This window comes from Arvicanthis niloticus, chromosome 12, assembly GCF_011762505.2.
Source record: "Arvicanthis niloticus isolate mArvNil1 chromosome 12, mArvNil1.pat.X, whole genome shotgun sequence".
NCBI lineage: Eukaryota > Metazoa > Chordata > Mammalia > Rodentia > Muridae > Arvicanthis > Arvicanthis niloticus.
In genome coordinates, this window is record NC_047669.1 from 19462758 (window position 1) to 19489962 (window position 27205).

Consider the following 27205-nt stretch of genomic DNA (forward strand, 5'->3'; position numbering starts at 1 on the left):
TATCTTACACTTTTTTCCCTTATAATAGTCTTACACATGAATTAAGTGCATAAACTGTACATCCAATAAATGTTTTCTGAATTGAGGTGAATTTAGAACATTGGACTTTTGAGGTTTTTCTTGTTGTTATTTTGAGTTGGTTGATTGTGTTTTGTTGAGATATTACTCTGAGAGCCCAAGTTCACCTCAGACTCGATCTCTAGTCAAAGCTGGCTGTGAACTTCTGACTCTCCTGCCTCTGTCTCTTTTTGCTGCAACTACAGGCATGTGCCACTATGCACAACAAAAAGGTAGCTAGACATTTTGTTGTTGGCAGTACTCAGTTTGAACCCAAGACCTTGTATGTTCTAAGTAAACACTACTACTAAGCTGAATCTACTTACTGTTTCCCTCCCTGGTAGAATTCATCAGTTGGTAGATCTGTTTTTGTCTATTGGTTGGAACTTTTACTAGAGAATGTTTTATTCCCCAAGCATTTCATCAGGCAAAATGGCTGATTAAAGCTTAGGATAAGGGAAAGGGGCTTGGGAGTCCTGGGGATCCAGGTAACCTAAGCTCTATGGCAGGTTCTTAACCAGCCTTGGCTACACACTGTCTGAAACAGTGAAGATAATAGTAATGGGGACTAACTAAGTTAGGGACATAGGAGAACTCTATTGACTACAAAATGAGACAGATTAATTTTATTCAGTGTGTTAAAATGAAAATAATTATGGCATTACCTTTTTTTTTTTGGTAGATGATATTATCAAACTGAATAGAAAGGAAGGAAAGAAGCAAAATTTTCCAAGACTAAATAGAAGACTACAGCAAAGTGGTACCCGGCAATTCAGGATGAGAGTACGGTGGGGAATCCAGCAGAATTCTGGTAAGGTCTAAAATGCTGTTATTTATGGACTTGTAATGTTATATGTTCAGCCATAAACTTAAAACCTGGAAGGAATATGTATCTGCCTGCCGCCATGGACCAACTGGGTTCACCTGAAAGGGGGGCTGGAAATGAAAAAAGAGACAGAAGGGCGAGAGAAACATGAAGCCAAGACAAAAGTTCTCTGATCAAGGCTTGAAGTTTAATATTCAGCTCTTCTAATTTAAAGGGAAAGTCCCACTGAACCCCTTCTGGTTTCAGCTGAAGATGGGTGGGGGAACCCATTCTTAGTCACAGCCAGAGATGTCTCAAGGCAAGCTCAGCAGGCAGTTTATTCTTCTAAGTTCCTGTAGCAGGTTGTATGTGTAGCCAAGGTGGATAACTCCACCTAGGTCCTATTATTTGGTTTATTCTGGTAAACTAGGTCTTTCAGGCCTGCTCAAGGCTGGAGGTAGGGCACAGGAATACACCAATATTCTCAGATTTGTGTTTAATTCTGAAAACCTGAAAAAACATTATTTCCTGAAATAGCTGTTAATTGATTGTTCCTTAAAATACTAAGTTGTTTAGAAGTAATCCCAGTTTATAAATAGTTTAAATTATGTTTAGAGTTTAGAATTACCAAAGGTCTTATATAGCATGTGGTCCTGTTTTCCTTCCCCAGTGATAGTCTGATGAAAACTGACTCCAGCTTGAATTTGTTCAGTGGAAGAGCATACTGCACCATAAGATAATTTACTCTATTGGAGAACTACTCTGTTTACTGGAAAATTCTCAATTTGAATAAAAGCATATCTAAGTGTTACAGGAAGCAAACTTGCTTTGTAAATGAGAACTCTTTACTATGTGAAGACTGTTGTTGTGCAGAGAAAATTACCAGTAGGCAGATTTATTTAATTTAATTTTATTTATAGTCAGCGTCTCACTGTGTAGCCATAACTAGCTATGTAGACTAAGCTGGCTGCAAACTCACAGAGACCTGGCTGCCTCTGCCTTTCAAGTGCTGATATTAAAGGTGTGCACTACCTTACCGAGCTCTCCTCCGAACTCTGTCTTATCATCCAAGAGCTTTATTTGTACATTTTTCAAAGGCAACACTCTAAACTGACTGTTGTAGGTATACTTACTGATACTTTGATAGCTGCTTTACCTATTATCATTTTGTTCTAAAATAGATTAGGAACAATAATTCAACACATATATTATAAATTAACTTTTTAGCAACTATACCAGCATCTTAGAGTAAACCTTTGTTCAAATAACAAGAAATATCTTTTTCTTCTCTCTTTTTTTTTTTTAAAAAGATTTATTTATTTATTTTTATATATGTTGAGTACACTGTTGCTGTCCCCAGGCATGCCAGAAGAGGGCATCAGATTTTATCACAGATGGTTGGGAGCCACTCTGGATGCTGGGAATTGAACTCAGGACCTCTGGAAGAGCAGTCAGTGCTCTCAACTGCCCAGTCATCTCTCCAGCCCCCAAGAAATATCTTTTTCACATGAATAAAAATAACTTTGCCAAAGTAACCAACTCAATTTTTTATTCTGTATTTTGAAAAGCAAAAATTAATCTTCAGTACAGTATAACTTCTGTGTTTAACAGGTAATATATCAGCATGTTTTCAAAAATATATTAGTGAGACTGGACCTTACAAGAAACCCAGTGTTCTCTAAAGGTTTGTTTTATATTTAGCTCTATGTAGGGTGTGTGCATGTGAATATAGTTGCTGATGAGAGCAGGCATTGGAGACCCTGGAGCTGGCGTTCTGTGTGGTTCATGTGGCTGGGAGCCACCTGACTTGGGCTCTGGAAAGTGAACTTGGTAATCTGGAAGAGCAGCAGTGCTCTTGACAGCTGACCCATACCTTCGGCTTCTAAGAATGTGTTAAATAGTTGGATCTAGTTTGTATATTCTGTGACAGGTGTTTAGTTGCTAGAAATAAGTATGTAATTCTATTGATTTATATTAAAGATTTCTTTACAGTTATTATTCAATAAATCATATTTAGTATTGTTATAAATGTTTATATATTGTCCTGAAGTAGTTGTTTAGAGTTCAGACTAGCCAGAAATAGTATTTATTAATATTTTACATATTTGATAAGTGCTTTTGAACTGCCTGGTTTGGAGAATGCATAAAGATAAAATCTTTACTTTAAAGAGTTGATTTCTAGTAACAACTTAGAGAAGATAGAGTTTAAGAAATGTCATAGGTGGGCCTGGTAATGCATGCCTGTGCACTCAGCATTTGGGAGGCAGAGATAGGAGGCTTGCTGAAAGTTCCAGGCCAGCTTGGTCTAGATTAGTGAGACTGTCTCAAACAAACAAACAAGCAAACAAACAGCAACAACAAAAACAACAAAAACCCCACATTCAGCAGTTAAATTTGGAGCAGGCTGATGGGAGCTAAAGGAGAGGAGGGGAGGGAGGGAGGAAGAAAGATGCAGTATGGCGGCTCAGCAGTAAGGAGCCCAGGCTCCTTACACGCACATGCATATGCACATGCACAGGCATACGCAGGCAAAGCACTCGTACACAGCAGAGAGTTTTAAATGTACAGATTGATAGACTTCACATAAGGATGGTGTGCCAAGAGCAAGCCTAATATGATGAATAAAATTAGACTTGATTTGATCCATGAGGCATCAGAAAAGTTATCCTTTTGTGGGGTTATGATCTGAGCCCTGAGGTAAATGATACCTAGGAGAAGCTGAGAAACTCCCGAGATTGAGGTTGCACTTGGTTTGGCTCTCTGCTGATGTGCAGGTTAAAAATAGAACTGCTGCTGCTGCTCTTGAGTATGCACAGAGGGGGGAGACAGTGAGGGGAATCTTTACTATCTGGCAAGAGTTTGATTTCCACCTTGTGATATCAGTGATGTTAATTTGAGGGACGAGAATAATTAACTAACAAAGCAGATAACCACTGGCAAATACGCAATATGATTTTGATGGCTGAAGGAAATAAGTAAATTGAAGCTTTCACCCCTTGCCTGAAATATTAACTTAGAAAAATTAGAAATTCAATAAACACTTGTTTTTTAAAAAAGTAACAACAACTTTAATATCTTGTGGTAGAAAAGCAAACCAAATAACAGGTGGCCAAAATGTTGTCTAGGCAACATTTGAGAATCCTAAAGACTGAAGCGGTCTGTGAGACAAAGACTGCATTTATAGCAAGGTATTGTCATCCTCACATGCACATAGATGCTTCCTGAATTAGCTATATAAATAAAGACACAGGGACTCTTACGTATTTTAAAAGCTTAGGCTATATTGAAAAGCTTTAACTTAGGCTATCTCCAGGCAGGTCATCTTAACACGAACTCTTGCCTAGTTCAGCCTGGGCATGTCTGTATCTCTGCTCCTTTGGAGTTTGTCCTGTCCTACCATGTTTGCTGGCAAATCTCCTCCTCTAAATTCTTCCAGCATCTCTTTCTCTGCACAGGTCTGCTTTCCATTTCCTGTTCAGCTATTGGCTATCAGGTCTTTATATGAAAGCCAATCGGCAAATAAGAAGGATGAATATTTACAGAATATGAAGGGTATCACACAAAAAGATTCAAGACTCAAATAAGCTTCGGAATGACATATGCTATTACTTTTCTCTTTGAGATCCACAGTACATATTAGAAATTCTATAGTAAAGAAAATTATTTTAACTTTAATCTTGGTGTTTACAATGAGATTTTTGTTGTAAAATCTGTTATATATTGCAGATGTCACCTAAAATCTTTGTCCATTAAAAATCAAAATTAAATTGAGACTTCTCATTATTACAGCTATTCTCCCCCAAATCAGAGTTAAGATGAGACTTCCTACCATTATCATAGTTTCTTAGCTAATTCTCTAAAAATTTCTGGCTGTTGAATTAAGAAATTTTAAGGGCTGGTCACATGGCTTAGTGGTTAAGCACCCTGACTTACTCTTCCAGAGATCTTGAGTTCAATTCCCAGCAACCACATGGAGGCTCACAACCATCCTTGAAGGGATCTGATGCCCTCTCTGGCATTCAGGTGTACAAGCAAACAGAGTACTCCTACATCTTAAAAAAAAAAAAACCCAAAAAACTAAAAATAAGTATTTAAAAATAAAAAGAAATTTTAAAAAGTTGAGAAAGTGACTTTATTTGAAAAGATGATATCATTTGGGAATGACATAATTGTTACCTAGAAATCCTAAAGTTAAAAATTACAGAATTTGGAGCTAGAGATAAAGCTCAGGGATAGAGCTGTGCATAGTATTTATAAGATTTTGAATTCAATCTCTAGTATCAAGTGGAAAAGAAAGGTCTCCAGAAAAATAATGCAAAAGATTATATTACTGAGTTTCATGTAATAGCTTATTAAAAAGGAAGATAATTACTGCATGTTTTCTCTCATGTGCAGAATCTTGGCTTTGTGTGTGTACATACATATGCATATGACATGAAAGCAATGGAGGACTATTTAAGTGAAGGGAGAAGACTTTTAGGATATAGCTCAGTGGTGGAATGCTCGACTAGCATCTCTAAGACACGGAACTGAATCCCCAGCACCAGAAAAAGAAAGTAGTAATTAGGGCCTATGGGTGTGTAGCTTCATGATAGGTCTCTGGCCTGGCATGCATGCCACTCTGGGTTTAATCCTCAGCATAACCAAAGTAGTAATTAAGACAGTAATAGCTTTCTATGATGCTATGAGTGACAGCTTAAAAATTATTAGGAGAAATGAATTTTTTATGTGATTGACAAAGTATATAGAATATTTAATATCTAGTGGTAAGTATGATAAATGTGCAAAACAAAATTTCAATTAGCTAACACTTAGCTAGTGACACAAAAACATTTGTATGTTGAAATAATATACCACATTCCTGGATATTAAAGTGCTGTGAAGAGTCTTAAAGTTAATTATAATAAATAAATGTAATTCCCCATTTGTTTGTTTGTTTGTTTGAGTTGTTTTTCTTGAGGTAGGGTCTTTCAACATAACTCTGTCTGTCCTGGAACTCAAAGAGAACTACTTGCCTCTGCTTTCTTGTGCTGGGATTAAAGGTGTGTGATACTTGCCAATTTCCCTTTTAAAACTCTGAAGGACATAACTTAGTCACAGAAATCTTGTATGATAGTTGATCACATTGTGAACTCTGATATTGTGAACTGGAAAACCTAACCTGTTTCCTGGTTCTGGCATGGTTCAGTTCTAGTACACACCTTTAACCTAAGAGCTTTTCTGTAAGCAAGAGCTACATAAAGTCAATTGAAGGACAAGAGGCAGATGAAGCAGCCGTTGACAGGGAGTGAACCTAAGAAAACCCAAGAAAGAGAAAGGAGGGCCTTTGAGTTGAAGGGTATTTAAGACAGCGTGGAGAAGGAGAAGGGGCTCTTTCCTTCTGCCATGTCAGTAGTGTAGGGAGGTCAGCTCGGTGCTTGCTCTGCCTCTCTGAGCCAGCAGGCTTTCACAACAGTGTCTGGCTCTTGAGTCTTTGTTTAGTAAATCAAGTATATGGGACTCTAGTTTATTAAAAACAACAAAATCTGTTTCATGAACATTGATAATGAAAGAATATAAATAGCTAAAAAACCAGAGATACAGGTTTATTTTCATTGGTAATCAAATTAACAAGTAATATAATATCCCCCTCACCCCCAATGCTAAGCAACACAGATAAAAAGGGGGTGGAGAGTGGCTAGTTGTTGAGCACTTTCCTACTGTACACAAGACTTTGGGTTCAGCTCCAAGCACTTAAAAACAAAAATACTAAAGAAAAATAAAAAGAATAATTGAATAGTACAAGGGAATTTAGTGAGATTGGAATATATGGGGGCTGGAAAATTAATGAGTGGTTAAGAGCACTGGCTGCTCTTTGAGAAGACCCAAGTTCAGTTCCTGTCACCCATAAGTTCCCTCACAGCCTTCTGTAACTCCAGTTCAAGGGGCTTGGACAGCTGTCTTCTACAGGCAACACTTGTACACCTAAAACCAAAGTAAATCTTTAAAAAACAAATATAATATGCAAAACATTTTTCAAAAATAAAAGCTTTTAAAAGTTGTTAATAGCCGGGCAGTGGTAGTGCATGCCTTTAATCCCAGCACTTGGGAGGCAGAGGCAGGCGGATTTCTGAGTTCGAGGCCAGCCTGGTCTACAGAGTGAGTTCCAGGACAGCCAGGGCTACACAGAGAAACCCTGTCTCAAAAAAAAAAAAAAAAAAAAAAAAAAGTTGTTAATAATACAGAAAAATAGAATTCTAACTTAAGCTTCTAGAAATACAAATAAATGCATTCAATTGGGGGTGTTTTTGTAATGTAAGTATAAATTATTGAGAGTTTGCATTATTTGGCCTGGCATTTCATCATCTAGAAACATGCTGAGGATGGATGTGTGTAGAAATGTTAGGCCGGACAGTTGGTGGTGCACGCCTTTCATTCCAGCACTTGGGAGGCAGAGGCAGGTAGATTTCTGAGTTCCTAGGCCAGCCTGGTCTACAGAGTGAGTTCCAGGACAGCCAGGGCTACACAGAGAAACCCTGTCTTGAAAAACAAAAGAAAACAAAACAAAAAAACAACAAAAAAAAAAAATGTTATGAGTGACTGAAGTGAAATTTAAAGGGTATCTTGTTACATAGTAAGTTAGACGTCAGCCTGAACTATCTTAGAAAAACCCTCTGTCAAAAAGAGACAAGTGAGATGATTACTAAATCGGTTAGATTGAGCATAACATATTTAAAAGTAATATAGTAAAACAGATACAAAACATGGAATAATATTCATCATATAACATTAATGTAGCCTATAAAATAGTACACAAGAATTGTATTTAGCTGATATGAAAAGTTGATTCAGCTCACTTTTTCTGTACTTAAAAAGTACAGAATGCTTACTTGCCATATGATAATACTTGAAGTATTTATAACTTAATATAGTTAAAGCTAAAGGTAGGTTTTAGGAATATCTGCATTACACTTTTAGGCTTTTAAAATTGATTTTGTTCAGCCGGGCAGTGGTGGCACACACCTTTAATCCCAGCACTTGGGAGGCAAAGGCAGGTGGATTTCTGAGTTTGAGGCCAGCCTGGTCTACAGAGTGAGTTCCAGGACAGCCAGGACTACACAGAGAAACCCTGTCTCGGAAAAAAAAAATTGATTTTGTTCTTTGATATCTTATATATGTATAAAATGGGCATTTTTTTTAATAATTAGAAAAAGTATTTAAATTGGAGAGCCATATAACAGAAAAGCAAACTCAGGATATATGCTACAGAATTTAAAGTAAGGTCCAGTGAAGATTTCAGCAAAGCAATTTGAATAAAGTAGGGCTGAAAGAAAGAAGCCAAGTTGTAACTTGTAAGTGAATGGAAGATGAGCTAGTGACTGCAGTGCAGATCTGCACTTGACAGAGAAGTGGGATTATGCCCAAGGAATTGTTTAGCCAAGCATATTCAGTATGCTACGATTTCAGCATGAAATACAAAATCATTAATGAAACACTTCACATGCATTATCTCAGTTCAGACTAGTCATACTTCACTATTCACTAGTCATATATAATTCCTGGCCACTGCTGAACGTAATAGAACGTACCTATAATCACAGCATTTGGAAGGAAAGCAGAAAGATTTCTGTGAAGTCAAGACTAGCCCCCATCTTCATAGTATTCTTCAAGACCATCCAGGACTATATAGTGAGACCCCGTTTGAAAATAACTAGTGGCTACTGTGTTGCACAAGTGTAGTTTAGATTGTCCTATTGAGAAATTACTGCTAGGGCCTGAGATGTAATTCAGTAGTAGAGTGTATAGCACATACAAGACCCTGAGTTTAATCATCATCACCATATGCACCGCCCTATTTCAGAAGTAAAATATCTTGGCATTCCTACATTTTACTGCCTTTTGCTTCTATAGGTTTTGGTAAAGCCAGTGTGAGCCGTAGAGGAAGAGTGCTGCCTGGAAAGAGACGTCCTTATGGAGTTATCACTGGCCTTGCAGCCAGGAAAGCAACTGGTATTCGGAAAGGAATAAGTCCTATGAATCGTCCACCTCTAAGTGACAAGGTAAGATGTCACATGATGGCTTAGTCCTGACCCAGATACCATTTTCCATTTATACTTGTGTCTGTCTGTCACATGTTTATTAGTGATTGTTAAGATATGTAGTCCTTTCTGGCCTACAGAACTTGCTGTGTAGACTGGGCTGGCCTTGAATTCACAGACGTGCCTTTTAAGTGTTGGGATTAAAGACATGTACCATCACACCTGGTTATTTTAATGTTTTTATGAATAAGCTTTAGAGACTTTTGATTGTTTCAGAAAATTTAAGGGTTTTATTTGTAAGTGTGTGTACACACTTGCATGAGTGCAGGTGCCCTTGGAGGTCAGAGGCATCAGATCCCCTGGAGCTGGAAATACAGCCAGTTGTAAGCCACCTGTCATGGGAGCTGGGAACTGAATTAGGCCCTCTACAAGATCAACTGGTCCTGTCATTTGCTGAGTTGTCTCTCTAGCCTCCTATCCCCATTAATATTTAAGAATTAATATTCTGTTTGTATGCAGGTATACATACACCTATATATGTATTTCATACATATATTTTATGTATGTATGAAAGTCAGAGGACAACTCTGGGACTATGTTTTCTCCTTCCACTTTTATGTGGTTCTACGGGATAAACTGATGGTTGTCAGTTTATCTGCCCAGCAGGTTCTTTTACCCACAGGGTCATCTCACCAGTTTCAGAGAATTTTATTCTTACTTATGTATTTATTCTTTTGGATGATGGAGAATAAACTTAGAACTAGACAACCATTTTACTATTGAAATATATCCCCAGCTTTGATTTTTTTTTTTAATTTATCTTTTTGAATCAGGATCTCATATAGCCAAGCTAGCCTTAGACTCCTGCCTCCACCTCCCAAATGCTGTAATTACAGGCATGTTCCTTCATGCCCATGCTCTCCTGATATTTATATTTTAAATGATTTGTTTGTTTGTTTACGACAGGGTCTCTGTTATGTAGCTCTGCCTGTACTGGAACTCAATATGTAGATCAGGCTAGCTTCAAACTCATAAAGGTTGGCCTGCCTCTTCCTCCCAAGTGTTGGGATTAAAGGTATGTGATACCGTGCCCAGATTGATTTTTATTTTTTAGATGATGTACCTTGGGACTTACATAAAACATTTTAATAGCTAAGTAAAAATCTTTGCCATTCATAAATATACCTCATTCTCAAATACAGTTGTTCTTTCATATTTGTGGGAATTGGTTCCAGGACACTTCTCTGATACTAAGATCTTTTACACGTGGCTCAAAGTCTTTTACATAGTATAGCATTTGCATATAAAATATGCCCATTGTTTTATGTACTTTAAGTCATCCTTCAGTTACTGGTAATTCTTATTACAGTGTAAATCCTGTATAAGTAGTTGTTTTACTGTATTTAAGAAACAATGAGAAGAGAAATCTATGCACATTTAGTAAGCATAGTTTTCCTGTCTCTAAGAGGGGTTGTTCGACTCACTGTGTTGCCAAAGATAACTTGAACTCCTGCCTTTGCTTACCAAGGGAGGCTTGTATTATAGGACTTCACCACCATACTTGGCATAAGTAAATTTAAAAATTAATTTATAACAGATAATTACAGTATGCGAGGTACTTTAAGGGAAAAATTATGTTTCACAGAGGAGCACTTCACATTTATCTATACACCAACCAAGGTGTTATCATTTAAGATAAAATAAAGAAGCTTGGAATAGGAGCTGGAGAGATTGGTCCTGGGTTAAGAGCACACACTGCTTTTGCAGAGGATCTGAGTTCAGTTCCCAGCACCTATATCAGGAGATTTATGATCACCTGTGACTTCAGCTCCGGGCACTGACAGCCTCTTGTGTTCTCCAGAAGCATATGTATGCATATGCATATATTCATACCCAAACACAATATTCATAATAAGGAAAATGCTCGGAATGGGATATTAGTCTAATTTTGTGGGTTTTTTTTGTGTTTGGTAATCATTTTTCTTGTTTCTACATTTTTTTCTTTTCTAAATACTCTCTAAGAATCAATGGGGCTGTGCTAGGGAGATGGTTCAGGATGGCACCACTTGCTATGCAAACATGTGGACCTTTGTTCAATCCACATAAAGCAACCTATAATCTGAGAAATAGAGAAATAGAGACAGGTGGATTCCTGAACCTTGCTGACCACCCAGTCAGTTTGTCTGGAATCAGTGAGTTTTATATTCAATGAGATTCTTTCTCAAAAAATAAAGTTGAGAGCTGTTGAAGAAGGGCATTGCCCTCTGTCCTATACACATACACACACACACACACACACACACACACACACACACACAGAGAGAGAGAGAGAGAGAGAGAGAGAGAGAGAGAGAGGCAGAGAGGTAAGTCCTTCTCCACATATGTATACCACACACATAAGTAAATGAATAAAGATCTGTTTAAAACAAAAATGGAATCAACTGTGGATCCCACCATAATCCTAGCACTTAAAGACTATGGAACTTGGAAGAGGCTAGTTTGGGCTACATAGTATAATCCTATCTCAAGAAAACAAATACATAGGCTAGGTGTTGTGGTACATGCCTTTAAACTCAGCACTCAGGAGGCAGAGGCAGGGATCTCTGAGTTACATAGTGGGTACCAGGGTAGTGAGGAAAATGTAGAGGGACCCTGTCAGAAAGAAGAGGGGTGGAGGAGGAAAAACAATAAATAAATCCAAGTTAAATATTCAAGAAAATATTTAAGTAGTTTTTTTTTAAATCACTGTCATGTTTATTAAGTACTTCTCATGATTAAAGCAATAGGAAAATGCAGATAATGTATAAGAAATGGACCATACAGTTAAGGAGTTTGGAGATATCTGTAGAAAATGTGGAAGTTTAAATTAGGATTTCATGATGGATATAGTTTACATATGTGAAGGAAAGAAAAGACATTTCACATGTTTGATTTTTATTAGATTCCACCTCAATCAATTATACTTTAATATCTTTGTTTTAAGACCTCTTTTTTATGTACTTGTTTTGGAAATTGGCCTTTATCTTTTTACATAATGTGTTGGTCAACTTTTTATTATTATAATAAAGCACTTAAAATAATTAAGGAGCAAGGCTTGTTTTTGCCTTACTTTTAGGGTTGTGCTGCCGAGTGGAGGGGCAGCCGAGCACATCGCTTTGGGCTCCGGTGAAATAGGTCATGGCAGGAGACTAATGGAGCAAAGCGCTCACCTCACGGCCAGAACCATGAGGGGAGAGAGTGGAAGGGCAGGGCTGTCACAACTCCTTCAAGGCATTACCCCTCCCCAGTCACCCAAGACTCCTCAGTGTGCCTCTGATTCTTTTTTTGAGTGATGAGTAACATTTCCCCCATCACCAGTTCACACCGCTATATCTGTATTTTACATGTAATATGATTGTCATCTTTTCAGTCATTTATGAAAATTTCAAATAATCTTAGTTGCTCCATCTTATTATATTGAAGCAGTTTGGGGGTTCTTCCATTGTGTATTAAGAAATGTTAGGCATGTTGGCATACATCTTATCCCCAACACTCTGAGACAGAAACAGGTGGATCTCTGTGAGTTTAAGGCCAGCCTGGTCTATGTTATGAGTTCCAGGACAGCCAGGGCTTTATAGAGAGACCCCATCTCAAAAAAAACAAGAAATAACAACCAAAAGAAGTTTTTTATTGTAATAAGGTATATAACAAATGGTAGTCTGATTAACATAATTGTCTTTCCTTCTAAAAGAATATAGAACGATATTTTCCAGCATTAAAAAGGAAGACAAGCCTTCTGAGACAAAATGAAGTGCAAAGGAAACCAGTTGCAGTTCTCAAGAGACCCAATCAGTTAAACAGAAAGTAAGTATTCTAGTGGAAGAGAAGAATGTCCTATTTGAAAGTATCCCTGTTAGTCACTTGTCTTGTTGCTGTGCAGAGCGACAGAAAACAACTTAAGGAGGAAGAGCTTATTTTAGGTTATAGGTCATCACGGCAGCAAGAACAGGCTGCTTACAGGGTCCACAGGTCTGAAACATGGGTGAGTACTGTGCTTAGCTCACTTTCTCTTTGTATTCAGTCTGGGACCCAGTCACTTGTCTATTGCTATGATAAGACACTATGATCAAGGCAACTTACAGAAGAAACAGTTTGTTTGAGGCTTATGATCTCATAGTTCATGACCACCATGGTGGGGAGCGTGGCAGCAGGCCAGTGTGACATTCCCTCTCCAACAAGAGGAATGGCTCCTAATACTTCCCAAACAGTCCCACCGACTGGAAACCAGGTATTCGAATACAGGAGCCATTGGGAACATTCATAATCAAACTGCTGTAGAAGGGTTCCCTCTCCCTTTGGTGGATGGATTTCCTACTTCACTTTAACCTAATATAAATAATTCTTCCCAGACATGTTCAGAGATCTCATTTCCATAATGACTATAAATCCTACCAGTTTGGCATTTGAGATTAACCATCACAGTGTACAAAATATTTTCTTTGATAGATGTTCAGAAAAGTGGATTTACAGTGATTCTTAAAACCTGGTCATTTCAATAGTTACTTCATTGCTGGAGGTGTGACTCAGTGCACTTAGCTAGCATGTGACCCAGGGTTTATCCCTAACACTGTGGGGAATAAAAACAAGATATATATTTGAAATATCCAAAAGCTAACATGGGAAACAATCAGTAGTAACTTTCTTATTTCTTAGAACCAGTAATATTAAGGAATTATATTAATGTAAACTTTTTTAAAAGTATCACTTTTTAATTGTGTGTGTGTGTGTGTGTACACCTGTGTGCCGTGATGCATATGTGTAGGTCAGAGGACGACCTGAGGGAACTAGTTCTTTTTTTTCTGCCCTATGGTTGCAGGAATTTAGCTTGGGTCATCTGGCTTGGGGCCAAGTGGACTTCACTATGCTTCTTTACCTTCTTTAACATATAAAATAAAATTGTAAAAGTAATCATTGTGCTGAAATCCTAGAGTTATTCAATTCTGAAAGCTGAATTAATTTTTTTTAGCCTTGACTCTTACTGAAATATCAGAGCATAATATAGATTATTTGGGGGACAAGAAAGCTACAAAGCTTCATAAATATTTCTGGGCTTTGTTTTGTCCTCCCTCCTCTCCCCCCTGCCCTTGATAGTCTTGTGTAGCTCTGTAGCTATATAGACCAAACTGTCCTCAAGTGTGTAGGGCTCCTTCTGCCTCTACCATTCAAGTGCTAGGACTTAGACATATGCCACCAGCCTAGGGTACATGGATGTTTCTTACATTGAAATTGCTTTTAGACTACATTTAAGAGCATAAAAACCCCTAAAATTTATGAATTGTTACGACATTATTCCTGATAATCTGTGAAGTTACTTTATTATTATTATTATTATTATTATTATTATTATTATTATTATTTGAATTTCAAGTGCTATTATTTATCTCTTACAGAAAATGACAAGATAAATACAATTTGGATTGAGGTCTTGTCATTACTGTATAGACATGCAGTAATCAAATTGCAGTTTTACCTAATGATTTTGGAAATCATTTGGTGGTATCTTTTGTGAAAAGGAGTTCTTGCAAATAAAAATGTTGTTACATGAGATTTCTGTATTAATTGTGTTAACTAAGGAAATTTGCATTTGAACCTCTGAAGGTTGGAAATGACATTTAGGTAGAATGTCATTTAAGTACTTCATTATGTAATGGTAATTATTATTTGTAAGTATGTGCTGTTACATGTATGAAAGAATTAAAAAGTAGAGTGTAACTTGAGTTATCATTTGTTGTATGTGTACATGGCACAGAGCATGTATGGAGGTCAGAAGACTACTTTGAGAAGTTGGGTTTTTCCTTTCACCTTTATGTGAGTTTTAGGGATTGAACTCATGTTCTCAGTGAGGCACAGCAAGGGTATTTTCCTGCTGAGGCAGTTTGCTGGATCAGAGTACATAGCTATTATACATTCATATATGTATATACCTCTGGGGATTTTTGTTTGTTTGTTTGTTTGGTTTGGTTTTTTGAGACAGGGTTTCTCTTTATAGCCCTGGCTGTCCTGGAACTCACTCTGTAGCCCTGGCTGGCCTTGAACTCAGAAATCCGCCTGCCTCTGCCTCCCAAGTGCTGGGATTAAAGGCGTGCGCCACCACCGCCCGGCTATACCTCTGGGTTTTATATGTCATGTTTGGTGGGTTTTCCCCTTGCTATACTTCTGATTGCACCCAAGGACTCACATGCACCCAGCAAGTGCTCTGTCGTTGAATCATGTCCCTTACCATGTAGTTGTCCAGAAAGACAAGAAAGCAAGCAAGAGCAATACAAGTTGTTTTTCCAACCCCCCCCCCTTTTATTTATTTTTGTTTGGTGTGTATGAGTGTTTTTGCCTTCATGTATGTTTGTGCATCACATGCTTGCAGTGCCTGAGGTCAGGAAAGGATGCAAGATCCCCCAGAGTTACAGGTTGTTGAGAGCCACAGTGTGGGTGCTGGGGATCGAACCCAGGTCCCCTGGAGAGAGCAGCCAATGCTCTTAACTTCTGAGCCTCTCTCCAGCCACAGCTTTTTTATTTATGGTTTTCAGTTTGGCTCTGAATGTATCTGGGTATGATTTTCTTTGAACTAATCTACTAAATTATAATTTTAAAAACAAATATAGGAAATAATAGAACTAAAATATAATTTTGTAAATGTCTTAAGATGTGAAATATTAGAGAGCAGAATATTTGGGAACTACACTAGTTCAAAACCAAGTTGTTATATGGTATACTACAAAGGAATTTTGTAAATACAATTGAACAGTTTTGTATAAATAAGAAAACAACTTGGAGTCTGTATTACATGCTTATCAAATTTTAGGCTTATGAGTTGAACTGTTTTTGCTTATTTTTCCTCAAGGTATTTAAAAGCAAAGTGGCTGAGATCACTCATACGTGTTTTTTTGTTGCAGAAACAACATTCCAGCCAATTTTACCAGGAGTGGAAATAAATTAAGTCATCAGAAAGACACTCGTCAGGCAACCTTTCTTTTCAGAAGAGGCCTGAAGGTATTAGAAGGCCCTGCTTGTGCTTCCCTACTCACATGGATCCTTTTGTCATCAGAGGCTTGGCCTGTTGTTGAGGGAGGTTAGGGTTGGTGTGAAAAATAAGACACTAGATTAATTCTTTCTGTTAATACATGGTTTTTTCCTATTTCTTGTCTTGTTGGTATCTTAGAATAATTTAGCTTGGTTATTTACTAATAAACTTGTGTTTGTACTTTTTCTAACCTAGTGATCCCTAACAGGGTATTTACAGCGTAGCGCAGGCCCTTCCTGACAGGAGTTTATGTTCGTGCTTACCCTGGGCTGGTTTTTGTTTTTGTTTTGTTTTGTTTTTTAATTGCATGATAGCCCATTAGACTTAAATACTCTGTTCTATGAGATTTTCTGGGGGTTTTGTTGTCTTTCTTTTCCTTTTAGGTTCAGACCCAGTTGAACACAGAACTGCTGATAGATGATGTGGTAGCAAAGAGAACGCGCCAGTAAGTTTCAGTTTGTTTTAAGATGTTGCTTCTGAATTTATAAGATACTTGAATTACCATCTGTCCCAGTGTGTAAGAAATAAAACCCAAAATGGAATTCTTCCTGCAGTAGGTAAATGGAACCTTGGCCCTCCCTCAGATGCTAGATAACCACGGAGTGACATCTGTAGTCCCCAGGTGAACCAGGCTTCAAATGTCAGTTTAGTATCTACCGAGTTACTGAACTCTTCATGATTTATTCCATTTGAGTGGGATAGTTTTCCTTCTTTCACCCTCCTTCTCTCCTCCACCTCCCTTTCTTTTTTTCTTTCTCTGTATCTTCTTTTATGTACGTGAACCTGTTTAGGGAACGACTGGAATAAAGTCCCATAGAGTTTTTTAAAAGTAAGTTTCTGTCCATTATTCTTCCCAAGTATGAATTGTATATGCTCCGTTTCTAACAAAGGGATCAGAATTTGTAATTTCTTTAAAAATAGCAGTTACGTTTTGTAAAATAATATGTAAAAAAAATAAATAAATAAAAGGTCATAGTCTAGATGCAATGATAAGTACAGTGAAGTGTGATTTTTGAGCAGTTTAGGAAATTACTTGAAGCTGATGCTGGCAGTGACCTTTAGCACAGGAGACAAAAAACTATAAGAAGAAAATAATAGTCTGTTTGCTTCTCCAACACACATTGACATAATAGTGACATTATATGTATACTGTTTGTTTATGCTGGGGAAGGTCTCATGCCTCAAGAGTCAACATGCATCTGAGCTTAGCCTTGAACTCCTTATTTCCTTGCCTCCACCTCTCAAGTGCTGGGATTCCATGGTGTGCCAGCTTGCCTGGCATTAGTTATTTGTTTTGGGCTTTGAGAGTAAAACATAGATAAAGACAGTTTGGGAAATTATAATGGAAGTGCCAGATTTTGGCTAACATAAATAAATATAAAGGTAGAGCTGACAGTCATGGTGGCATTCACCTGTAATTTCAGTGTTGAGACAGTTGACACAGAAAGACAAGGCCTAGATTACACAGTGAGACCCAGTGATGAGGCGGAGAAGCGGGAAATATAAAGTGGAGAGAAGTAGAGAGGTCTACAGAAGCTACTAAATGTACAGAGCAGATAGAATTAAGACACCATTAGGGGTTGGAGAGATGGCTCAGTGGTTAAGAGCACTTGACTGCTCTTCCAGAGGTCCTGAGGTTAATTCCCAGGCACCACACGGTGGCTCACAACCATCTGTAATGGGATCTGGTGCCCTCTTCTGGTGTGTCTGAAGACAGCTACAATGTATTCACATACATAAAATAAGTAGATTTATTTATTTATTTTTTTAAAAGCTGCCATTGGAAGGACTGTAGTTTTAAGTTACAATGAAAAGGAAAACAATAAATAATACAACCGTGAAAATAGTTAGAGGTAGGAAATGGTAGGAAAGCTGAAGCCTTGTTTGGTCTCAGGAAAAACTTTCTATGTAAGCATCCTGTTTAGCAAACTCAGAGTAACCAACTATCTGTCGCTGACAGGAGGAAGGGTCAGAATACCTCTAGATGAGAAATGGACACTGTCTGGTTTTATTAGATTCTCCTCTGCATTTAGCTTTTTAAAATCATTTTATAGTCATTACTTTGATAAACAGATCCATATTTTCAGTTCTTAAACCTAAGATCCTGTTAGGATCCAGCATCTCTGTGTTTTAAACTAAAATATGAATGGCTTCTTTGAAATGTATATAGTTCAGGGTTGAGATTTTATCTTGGTAGTGGAACACTTGGTTGGTGAACTAAGACAGATAGATGGGCAGAGAGACAGAATAGATATCTTTCAGTGGGATGTCCTGTAAGATTTATAAGCTCTTAAGAAAAAAATTTCAAACCTAGATGGCGTACTTCCACCACAAATGGAGGGATTTTGACTGTATCCATTGACAATCCTGGAGCTGTACAGTGTCCGGTGTAAGTTTTTTTTCTTTTTTTTTCTTTTTTCTTTCTTGAAAAATTGTAACCTCTTGATATATGATAGGAAAGTGAAAAGCGTTGGAGCTGTGCTCACAGTACACTGTATAAAGCAGGTGAAATGAGATGCAAGGGTGAGCATTGTAACATTAGCCAGGCCTATATTCCCAGTACTTGGGGAGGCTAAGGCAGGAGGATTGCCATGAGTTCTAAGACTAGGTTTAGATACATAGTTCAAGGTTAGCTCAAGTATAGCCTGAGGCGATGTCTCAAACAAAGCTGGAAATCATATAGGGTCAAGTGAGAAAAAGCTCCCTTGCTTCCTGGCTCTCCATTCCCCCCAAAACACCCACTCATGTGTATTTGTATATGTAATACAAATATTACCAATTTTGTGTCAGACCATCCTTCTATGTAGCCCAGACCAGCCTTGAACTTTTGAACTTCTTGTCTCAAGCTCCTGAGTGCTGAGGAAACAGATACATGCCACCATCTCTGCTTATCTGCTTTGAGAAATTCTGTTCATGAGTTGGGGAGATGGCTTAGTGGTAAAGTGCTTGCTGCGAGCACGTTGCACTGAGTTTGTATCCCCAGGCCTCACATAGAAACCCAGGTATGGCAGCATGAACCTGCAATCCCAGCATGGGGGTGGAGGGTTGGGAGCAGGGCCAGACTGGACAGGTGGGTCCCCGGACCTCAGCGGCAAGCCAGTCTAGCCAGATATTGAGCATCAGGCTTGGTGAGAGAGTTTACCAAAAAAAAAAAAATACATAAATAAATAAGGTGGAGAGGGATAGAGAAACACCTGATAATTGACCTCTGGCTGCCACATGTACACAGACAACACACAGAGTTGTATGTCTATAGAACAAATATGTCCTTTTAAATGTGTATGTAAGTGAGGTGACACCTGTGCCTACTACTCTTCCCCTCCCCACTGTGTAGTTTGAATGTCATTGCTTTGATATTACACAGACCTCCTTTCTCTTTAAAGGTTTTATAGTGTATCTTATCAAGGTGAACTTAATATAGGTGACTATTTCACTATATATATATATGTATTGCACTAAAAATACAGGTTACTTTACTTTAAAGATCACGACTTAGAAATCACCTGTTATTTGACTTGTTAAAAATATTTTACAGATAGGGCAGGAAAGAGGACTTACTTTTCCTATGTAGGATGTGAGTTCAATTCCTAGCACCCATAAGGCAGATCACAATCCTTTGTAACCTGGATCCCAAGGGTTCCAGCACCTTTTCTCGGCTTCATGGTCTCTGCATCTATGTGGTGCACATGTATACACGGAGGCAAACACTCATACCCATGAAACGGAAATGTAGTTAGACATGAAAAGGAATTCTATGAGCAGTTATATATACATCTTGGTAATTAAGAGTAATCTGTCATAAGCTGGCATTGATATTTTTATTTTTGGAGAGACTATTATAGCAGCCCTAATTCATTTGAACATGTGTGAGGAATGTTGAGCACTTTGTTGGCTAAGCTAATTTAATTTAATTTTAATTTTTTTTCTTTGCTAGAACTCAGAAACCACGATTAACTCGTACTGCTGTGCCCTCATTCTTGACAAAAAGAGAACAGTCTGATGTTAAGAAAGTTCCTAAAGGCGTCCCTTTACAGTTTGACATAAATAGTGTGGGAAAACAGGTAAAAAAAAAAAATTGTTCCCTCCTGTGTTTCTTTGGATCATTACTGACAGCCTTGTGATAACCAAAAACATTGTATGTAGGTTAAGCAGAATGGTCTAGCCCCTTCCCCACAGCCTAGGCACTCTTATAGCTTGCCTGTTTGACATTTTATTTAAATCGGATCTTATTATATTTACCATGATTTATTTAAAGTTTCATCCATATTAACATTTTCTTAGTATTATTTGGATGGTATTTATCACATGTTTTGTCACATTATGTATTCTTTAATTACCTGGAAGCTTTTGTGTTCTTTGCCTGTTAGCATGTTTTCTTTTGGGGGAGATAGTAAATGCCAATGGATATATTGGATAGATTTTGGTAGACAGTGTGCTCACTTTACATTTAACCTTTTTAGAAAATACCTAGCTATTTTCCAAAGAGATGACCATATTCTTTTATATTCCTACAGCATGGAGTTTCTAAACTTGTCCACATTTTTGTCAACATTTGTTATTATCTGTGGCATTTCCCTGTGATTTTGACAGTGTGTCTTGTTGTACTCTTTGAGCTTATTAAATTTACTTAACTTTAGGGCTGGAGAGATGGCTCAGTGGTTAAGAGCACTGGCTGCTCTCCCAGAGGTCCTGAGTTCAATTCCCAGCACCTACATGGTGGCTCACAGCCATCTGTAATGGGATCCAATGCCCTCTTTTGGTGTGTCTGAAGAGAGTGACAGTGTACTCACAAGCATAAAATAGAAACAAATCTTTAAAAAGATAAAAGTAAAACAATTTGGTCAACTACTTTTTTAACTGTTTAATTTTATAGTAAATCTGAATTCTTTAGAGTTTTTCTATATAAATACTTCTTGGTTCTCTAAGTTCTTTTCTTTTCTAGTGTTTTACTCAATGGCTAGCACATCCACTACAGGGCTGATAGAGTTCGTAAGGCTAGTGTGCTTGCTGTGTTCTGCCTGAGGTAAAAGAAGTTTGACCGTGTTTTATAGCCAGGCTTGCCCACTTTTCTGAGTTTGAACTCAAAAGTATAACTTGCCTTTTGCTTTTTCTGTTTCTTCAGGTACTGCCCAGTCCCACGCATGCTTGCCCTGACACTCTGGGCCTTCTCAGTCTTTGCTCTGAGAACAGCCTACCCCTATCCTATAGCTGTTTTCCATTTTGCTTCTTTGTCACATGCTGAGAATTACAGCTTGTCTACCCTGCAGTTTTTCCCCTCAAACTCTAAAAAATAGTTCTTTTTGTTGTTGTTGTTATTGTTGTTTTTCCAGACAGTTTCTTTGTGTAATAGCCATGGCTGTCCTGCAACTCACTATGTAGACCAGGCTAGCCTCAGACTCATGAGATCCATCAGCCTCCGGAGTGCTAGGATTAAAGGCATGTATATGCCACACCACTGAGCTAGGAAATAGTTCTTAAGTTAAAAAAAGTTAGGTAGGTAGGTAGGTAGACAGACAGACAGACAGATAGACAGACAGAGATAGATAACTGCTAGCTTTATGTTTATTGTAGATTGTCAGGTTAAGGGAGTTCCTGTCTTTCTAATTTGCTGTTGAGTTTTTCCTATGAATTTATGTTGAATATTATCTTCTTTGAGAAATTGTTTGGTAGAAATAAGGTCCTGGAATTTAAGATTAGAAGTGTGGGGAGAAAACTTGGTTTTGTTTAGCATAGACAAAGTCCTTGGTATAATTCCTAACACAAGATATGGAGAAAAAAAGAGAGACAAATTTGTTCTGTTTTATTTTGATCCAATTCTTAATTTCTTTTCTGTTTGGAAGCATTTTGTTATTTGTTAATAAAAAAACAGTTTTACTTAAATTTTTATAGGGCACTCAGTTTAAAGCTTTATTTTAAAATATTCAGAAGTTGCAATAACTGTACTTCTATTGTTTTTACATCATAGTCTTGCACTGCAGCCCAGGCTGCTTAATACATAACTTTTCTTCCTCAGCCTCTTGGGAGAGTAGGAGTAGACCACCATTTCTGGCTAAAATAACTTTTTTGTTGTTTGGTTTTTTTCTTTTTTTCTCCCTCCTTCCCTCCCTCCCTCCCTCCCTCCCTCCCTTCTTTCCTTCCTTCCTTTGAAACTCTGTGTGGATCAGCCTGGAATTAAGTTCATAGATTCACCTGCCTTTGCTTCCTGAGTGATGTAATTAAATGTGTGTGCCAACACCAGTTGAAGTAACGTTTTGCCAAAGGTATCAATAGAATTTGTAAACAGTGTTTGCAGAGCTTCAGATTGATTCAGATTGAGGTATTCTGTATATATTTGTATAAACAGTAGTAGTAGTATGTGTATGCTTGTATAATGCAGTGTAGATACTTAGTGATTGGAGGATAAGGATTCTTGGATTGCCTACTTTTAAGTTGTAAAGCTAATAGGCAACTCAGTGATGTATAGCTTATTTTTGTTAGAGTCAATTGAAATTATACACAACAATTTAAGATGTTATATATTGTTACTATTAATTACTATTAATTTTAAGACCACATATAAAGGAAAATGTTGGGTTTTTTTTTTTTTTTTTTTTTCAGTTAAGTTAATGTTTTCCTCCTTTTCTATAGACAGGGATGACTTTGAATGAACGGTTTGGGATACTGAAAGAGCAAAGAGCCACCCTCACATTCAGCAAAGGAGGAAGCCGCTTTGTGACTGTGGGATAGATCCGTGTCCGAGGGACTTTACGTGTTGACTGTTTGAAAAGTTGATTTGCTTGAAGAGCTCATCGGAGAAGTTCAAGAAACTTTACTTCAGAATATTCACAAGCCTAAATAACTTTATTTTTGAAGGTTTTTTTGTTTGTTTTGTTTTTTAATGTATAAATAATGCCCTGAAAGAATAGCAGGGAATATACCTATCTGTTCTTAAAGATTTCATGGTTGGCCCAAACAAAGCAGTTCTCTGTTGACTTCTTTGATTTCCTATGAAGCAGAAGGAAGACAAAAGGATAGAGATTGATTATTTTTATGAGCGTGGTATTTAGAATCTCATCGCTTTCATCCAGGTTTTAGGCTTTGCCATGGTAACTCTTAAACTTCAGAAATACGAGTACGCCTCTGTGTTGTTTGTTACTTACCATTCATATGTTGGTGTGACGAGGACAGCTGCCTTTCTATCATTACTGGTGTTTTTTAAACTGTAGAAGAGTTTCGGTTTTGACTTTCAAAGCTTATGGAAATATTTGGAACTTGGTTTATTTTTCAGTTATTGTTAGATTAAACTCCCTGAGTTCTAAGCACTTAGTATTAAACTTTTAATAAATGTGGCTCTCAGGATTAGTCTTAGACCAAAATGTGTCAGGGCTGTAAATGCTCATTTACAAAGTTATCTGATAGGTCGTTGGAGGAGATGCCTAATGCAAAACCCTAATAGTTTGTGTTTAGTATAAATAGAGAAAACATGAAAGGCATTAGCAAACTGAAGGATTGGAAATGGGAAAAAAAAAAACCCGAGTCATAGTTATACTATCTGGATTTACTTCTGTCTTGAGACACCTGTCTAGTGTCTGTAGGTTCTTCTATAAATGATGCTTACAAGAATTACAATTTTTAAAATGAGTTGAATCCTTGGGTATTTTGACAGGACACTTATTAGCTATAAAGTCCGATGGTTCATATTCAAAAGGTTTTTTTGTAAAGCTTTTAGACTTGAGAAGTTCAATAATTTATAACTCCCCAAACAAGAATCTACTTGTATGTCACAAAGGGAAAAAAAATCAAAATTATAATGAAGTTACACTTGACTTTATACATTCTGTTTCTTCTGTTGCTCAAAGTTCAGGTGTTATAGGGAGAAAGGGTTTTTTTCTTACTCTGGAGGTCTGCTGTGCCAAGATAGTGCTGAGAATGCTCACATGGTCATAGGTCAGAAATTACAGTGAAATGCCAAAATGCAGCCGTGTGTCCCAGCTACAGATTATCAAGTGTGGACGTTTGGAAGCCCGACCTTTTGTTTTGCTATGATTTCAAGTTTGAGTGGGTGTTTAAGTCTCCACTATTGATCTCTCATGTAAAGACAGACACTAGACTCCCCGCCCATCTTCATTGTGTCCAAGACTTCCTTGTCTTTGATATTCTTCAAGTTTCTTACTGGCTTGTGCTAGTCGTGGGGAAATCAGCAACAATGTCATGCTTATACCAAAGATCTAAATCTTTCCTCAGCATTTGTTATCTGCCAGGACTTGTACTTGAGAAGGGGTTTTGGAGGCTAATCACAGAATTTGAAAGTAAACTCCAGTTTCTCCTTAGCTGTAATGCTTTTCATTGAGGCCAAGGACTCATTATAAAACATTTTTGCCAATATGAATATTTATATTTGGTTCAGAAACAAAATATTTTAGGTAGTTTGCTGGTAGCTTACTTTAAAGCGAAGGGAAAACAACTGAGCATGAACACTATCTTTGGAACAGTTTTAAAAATATGATATAAAAGTCTTTGTTTCTTCTTGTTTTAAATATTATACAGAGGTATTAGTAATTCCATTTTTGGAAAATCTTAAAAACCGCCCAAATGTTGACACTAAGTACATTGAAAACCAGTGTCTTTGGTATAGTAAATGTTTGCTCTTCATGCATCTGTAATTTAATTTTTTGTTCAAATTTTGCCTTTGATACAACCAAGTTAAAACTCTTTGAGTGCTGACATGTATATAAACAAAACAATATGCTTTGTTGGAGGAAAATTTCCTTTCTTGGAATGTGATTGTAGTCATCCTTGTTCAGTTCTTGAAGCCTTTTTTTGTTTTTATTTAAACAGGGTGCAACTTAAAATTTCCTTTGCATCAAGGTGTATGCATAACATTGATGCAGTGCATCACAAAGTGAAAGTTTGTATTTAATGAGGAGGTGCTTTACACTGTACTTTTTGGTGTTTTTTGGAAAAGTTACATTAGATTTGTTCTGAAGCTGTTCATTTTTGACAAATAAAATGTAACAGGTTTCACATGAGTTATTCTGAGCTATAAAGATTGAGTTGTGGTTTTTTAGATTGTTCCATGTTACAAAGCATCTTGTAGTGGTTTTATTTATGATTTCTGGGATTTGAAGTTGCTGATCAGCTAAATTTCTACTCTTGGTGTTCCTCTGACTTTTGACCATTTCATGCATAGGTGACATGAGGTCCACCATAAGGTCACTGAGGGGAACTGAAGATTGTCCCCCTGTACAGTGCAGAGCACAGAAGTGGATGAGCCTTTAGAAGTGGTCTGTGTCACCCCTCTTCTTACATCTTAGGAAAGTGGCGCCGCACATTTGCTAAGATGGACGTTTAGCAGTCATGTTTTGAGCCTCGTGTCTTATAATTCTCAGTGGACAATAAACGACTTCACACATAGACAGTAGTTTTGTGGTATTTAATGTGTCAGATACCTAAAAATTAGCAATAGCCCTATGTCAGCATTTGTGACCTGCTCAGTAAATCTACTCTTCCAATGATATTCCTACTTAACTTACTTTAATGTTGAAGTTACTGAGACTCATTAATTAGGAAAGGCCAGTGTTTGCAGTGTTTGCAGGATGATGAGTGCTAATTCTAAACCCCATCTCACATTTGTACCAGCACACAGAGGAGAACGATGTGTGTTCAAGTCTGTTGTTGTTGGGGACCGCACTAGTCCCACGTTGGGGTGGCCACAAAATGTCTCGGCCTGAGCAAAATGTTGAGGCCCGGGCCGACCCACGTTTGGGCGGCCACTGTATCCCGGCCCAAGCTGCCGCTCAGGTCTTCAGGTCGGGGGGTTCAGCAAGAGCGAGGGTGAGGCCAGATTTTACCTAATGTCTGATGTGTATGAATCTCTCTCTCTTGAGTCTCCCTAATGTCTTCTCTCTGCTGTGTCTCCCTAATGTCTGAATTCTGATCTGTTCTGTCTCTGCCTTTTATATGTCTCACTTCTAAGCCACGCCTCTAAGTTACACCTTTAATCATGCCTTTAGGTCTTGTCTCTAACCCTGATCTCTATACTTCTAAATTACACACCTTTAATCTCACACACCTTTAATCTCACACACCTTTAATCTCAAGGTATCTAAACCAAGATTATCGGAGTGTTCTCAGCTGTTGTAGGCTATTGTAATTTAAATCTCATGTCAGGGTATATGGCTCAAGATGGCTGCAAAGCTGATAGCCGCTTTCTGCTAAAAGTCGGCCCCCAACATGTTGTGTAGTTTTAAACATACATAAACTTTTCACTATATTATAATCAAATTATAAAATATTTATGTTTAAGGAACATATATGGGTGTGGTTGTCAACTTTTTAGTCTTGTTAGAGATGCATACTAAATGTTGCTGCCTGTAATGTAATTCATACAGTAAATGCAATTTGGCGTTATGAAGAGATTAAAAAATTCACTTGTTATACAAAGAATTCCATATATTCCAAGTACAGGCAATATTAAAGCAAAAAAAAAAAAAACTTACTCATTTCTGATTAGTAGACCTTTTATATTTATTTGGAATTAATTATCTTGTTACTTAGTATATATGAGTTAAGCTTCTCATGAAAGATGGTGGTTCTGTTTGGAGCTAGGGGCAGGTTTGGTGGTGGTGTTGCAATCAGTCTCTCTCCCTGGCTCTTTCTTTTCTCTCCCTTGCCCCCTTCTCCAGGCTATGTATCACATTGCTAGGCTTCAGCTTTCAGACTACAGGAATTTGCCACAATACCCAGTTTTACCACTTTTCAAAGATTGGCTTAAGTATTTGTGTGTGTGCCTGTATGTATGCATATTCACTGTGTGTTCTGGTGCCCGTGAAGGACAGATCAGGGTGTTAGATCCCCTGGAGCTGGAGTTAGAGGTGCTGTGAGCAGCTTGAAGTCAGTAGTGGATCTCTCCCGCCCCTTCAGCACATTTCAAAGTGGACACTTCAGTAAACCTCAAGCATTTATGAAAATAATTTTCGATACTGTAGACCTAAGAGATGTAAAGGTTTGCTCAGAAATCGTAGACTTCTAAATATACTCAGATGAGATATACTAATGTATGTGTGTGTATCACACTAACTATGAATAGGGAGCTATTTACCTAGTGTGTGTGGCTATTAATGTCTCCTAACTCAGTGAGCAAAGGTGCTTACCACCAAGTCTGATAACCAAAATTTGATCCCCAGAACCCATGTGATGGGAGCAAAGAACGGACTCCAGAAAGCACACTGTCTTCTGACTTCCACATGTGTGCTCTGATTACAGGTGCTCGTGCACACACACACCTGA

The 27205-nt window shown here is 37.7% G+C and overlaps 1 protein-coding gene across 2 annotated transcripts in view; it reads left to right on the top strand.

Moving 5' to 3' along the window:
* Positions 1–25330, top strand: part of Fyttd1 (forty-two-three domain containing 1) — a 32510-nt gene extending 7180 nt beyond the window's left edge. The window contains exons 2-9 of one of the 2 annotated variants that reach the window (XM_034515617.2): positions 740–868; positions 8753–8901; positions 12611–12723; positions 15810–15906; positions 16321–16382; positions 18252–18326; positions 19872–19998; positions 22565–25330. In XM_034515617.2, coding sequence (XP_034371508.1) covers positions 740–868; positions 8753–8901; positions 12611–12723; positions 15810–15906; positions 16321–16382; positions 18252–18326; positions 19872–19998; positions 22565–22663 — 851 coding nt within the window. In that variant the 3' untranslated portion in view covers positions 22664–25330. The remainder of the gene's footprint in view (positions 1–739; positions 869–8752; positions 8902–12610; positions 12724–15809; positions 15907–16320; positions 16383–18251; positions 18327–19871; positions 19999–22564) is intronic. The other variant, XM_034515618.2, reaches the window with a different exon arrangement.
* The last annotated feature ends 1875 nt before the right edge of the window (positions 25331–27205 follow it).